Source organism: Mus caroli, chromosome 1 (genome assembly GCF_900094665.2).
Source record: "Mus caroli chromosome 1, CAROLI_EIJ_v1.1, whole genome shotgun sequence".
Lineage (NCBI taxonomy): Eukaryota > Metazoa > Chordata > Mammalia > Rodentia > Muridae > Mus > Mus caroli.
Genome location: NC_034570.1, coordinates 153,608,346 through 153,610,864, shown reverse-complemented (window position 1 = coordinate 153,610,864; position 2,519 = coordinate 153,608,346). Strand labels below are relative to the sequence as shown.

At 37.2% G+C, this 2,519-nt stretch overlaps 1 protein-coding gene across 2 annotated transcripts in view; it reads left to right on the top strand.

Annotated features, from left to right (window-relative positions):
- Mroh9 (maestro heat like repeat family member 9) overlaps positions 1-2,519 on the top strand; it is a 57,089-nt gene that overhangs the window by 2,659 nt on the left and 51,911 nt on the right. For both annotated transcript variants that reach the window (XM_021172569.1, XM_021172577.2), the window contains exon 2: positions 2,404-2,458. In XM_021172569.1, the coding sequence (XP_021028228.1) occupies positions 2,434-2,458 (25 nt within the window). In that variant the 5' untranslated portion in view covers positions 2,404-2,433. The remainder of the gene's footprint in view (positions 1-2,403; positions 2,459-2,519) is intronic.

Here is a 2,519-nt window from a genome sequence, read left to right as displayed (position 1 = left end):
GAGAGGCCCATTGGTCGTGCAAACTTTATATGCCTCAGTACAGGGGAACTCCAGGGCCAAGAAGTGGGAGTGGGTGGGTAGGGGAGTGGGGGGGGGAGGGTATGGGGGACTTTTGGGATCACATTGGAAATGCGATCTAATTAAAATAATTTTTAAAAATGGAGCAGAAACAAATGCCAATTAAATAACTGGGAAAATATTGTTAAAGAGGAAGTAACCTAGATCTCTACATTTAATAAACAAATTTTATCTATATAAAGTGAGCTTCAACATAGAGATGGAAGAATTTAGAGAACAAATGTTGCAACTTGGGAGAGCAGAGGAGAAAATAGAACAAGGGCCATGATAGAAACAGACAAAACACAACCAACACTCCCAGAAAGGTGCTAAGCATGCAGAAAAGACTGGGGAAAGTTAAAGAGACATAGGAAATTTGCATCACTAACAAAAAAATTATACAAATCAAGATACTTAACTAAAAGCTGTCATAAACAATAGGCTGAAAAACCTTCTCTAGAGAGGTTAAAATAATGAGTGATGCCTTAACCTCCCTTAAAACTACACACTTAAAAGATAAAAAAGAATTCTTTGAAAATCCAGGGCAAGGTTCTGCACAGACGGAAGGAAAACGTGAGCCAATCTTCACGTCTTCCACAGCAGAGCTAAACGACAATGGAGCAACATCCAAGAAACCCTCCTCGAAAACATGGTAGCTCCTGAGTGCCATAAACAACCAATGTTTTTATTCAGTGAAGTAAAGCAAACAGTTCTGAACATGAGAAGAGTTGGAGAATTGTAATTGCCAGGAGCTCTTCAATAAGCTAATAGAAAAGGAACTTTATTAGTCCAGCAAGAAATGACCAGAGAAAACCTGGTCCTCTGTGCAGACTTCATTCAAATATGGAACTAAAGCATAAAGGAAGGTGAAGGTGCCATTAGCAAACTGTATGGAAATATATAAGTGACATGCTAATAAAGTAATAAAGTATAAAATATGGAGAAGGTCATATGAATACAGTGATGGCTTTCTGTTAAGACTTAGAGATTATTAATTAATCAAGTACTAGAAACACAAGGCATGAAGACTTTATTAAGTAACTTAGTCAAATATAATTTTATATGAGGAGTGAAAAAAGAGGAGAAAATACATGTGAGAAAGTTTTGTAATTGCTCCAATTTGGGAAGCAACAAGTTCTGTCTCAGTTTATTTGACTTTTTAAGTAAGTCAACTACTCATTGTATCAAAAAGATAAACCCTGCTAAGGACAACCCCCAGCTTTGGGGAGAGAGTTCATGACACTCTTTGTCTCTGTCTCTGTCTCTCTGTCTCTCTCTCTGTCTCTCTCTCTGTCTCTGTCTCTGTCTCTCTCTCTCTTTCACACACACACACACAGAATGAAAAAAATCATAATAGAAGATTTAAACGTAACAAGAAGATATAACCTAAGCTGTGGGGACAGTAATAAATGGGTATTGGGTATGGAGTGGATATAATAAATGGGTGTGAACTGTATAGCTATTAAAAGACATGAATCTGGCTAAATTATAGCCAAATGCCAGGGATACAGATAGTGGTAGCATTTACAAATGAAATCTTTCAAAAGTTTGAAATTAAACAGCTTGAAAATAAAAGGACAGGGAAAACCATACTGGAAACAGAGCAGTAAGGACAATACAGAACAGAAAAGCTGAGTTGAGCTTTGAAGTATTGTATATGAATTTGTTATTGTTTTTACAAAGAATTGCACACTGAGGATGTACAATTCATAATGACTACAATTAAGAAAAGCCTGCCTGTATAAAACAAAAGAGAAACCTCAATATTCTTGACCCCAGTGTTCCTGCCTTTAAAAGTTAAAATAAGAACACGCTGGCTTTCATTTGTATTTCATATCGAGTTAAAGGGATTTCAGATATAACTAAGGGCAATGATAAGTTGTCTTTGAATTAATCTAAAAAGAGATTATCTGAACCTCAGGAGTCCTGTAATTCCATCTCTAATCCGTTGGAAGCAAGACAGTATAATTTGCCCATGGACAGGGTCTTTATGATGGGAAACTGTGTGTGGATTCTAGAACATAAGGGGTGGCTTTGGCCCAAACCAACAGAGAACAAGGCAGAAGTCTGATGGACTCAAGATGTGTTATACCACACATAACCTAAGTGACCCTGAAAGAGGATTTCTAGCTTCAGATGATAGAACAGTCCTGGTTCACATGACAGTGGCTGGAGAAAAGGGACCCTGAGCAGAGGGTATAAATAAAAACCTATGCTTAGCTTTGGACCTACAAAAACTAAAATAACAAAGCAAAAAAAAATGACAATTAGGAAATTGAATGTGCAGTACTTGGGGACCTAAGATGGGAAATTAATTTTGTATTAATGCCCTGTATTGCCTTGTAGCATCATTGGAAGACTAGTTCACGTGGCAATATGATCCAAGAAACTACAAACACAAGTAAGATTTTATGATGTGTGTGTGTGTGTGTGTGTGTGAGAGAGAGAGAGAGAGAGAGAGA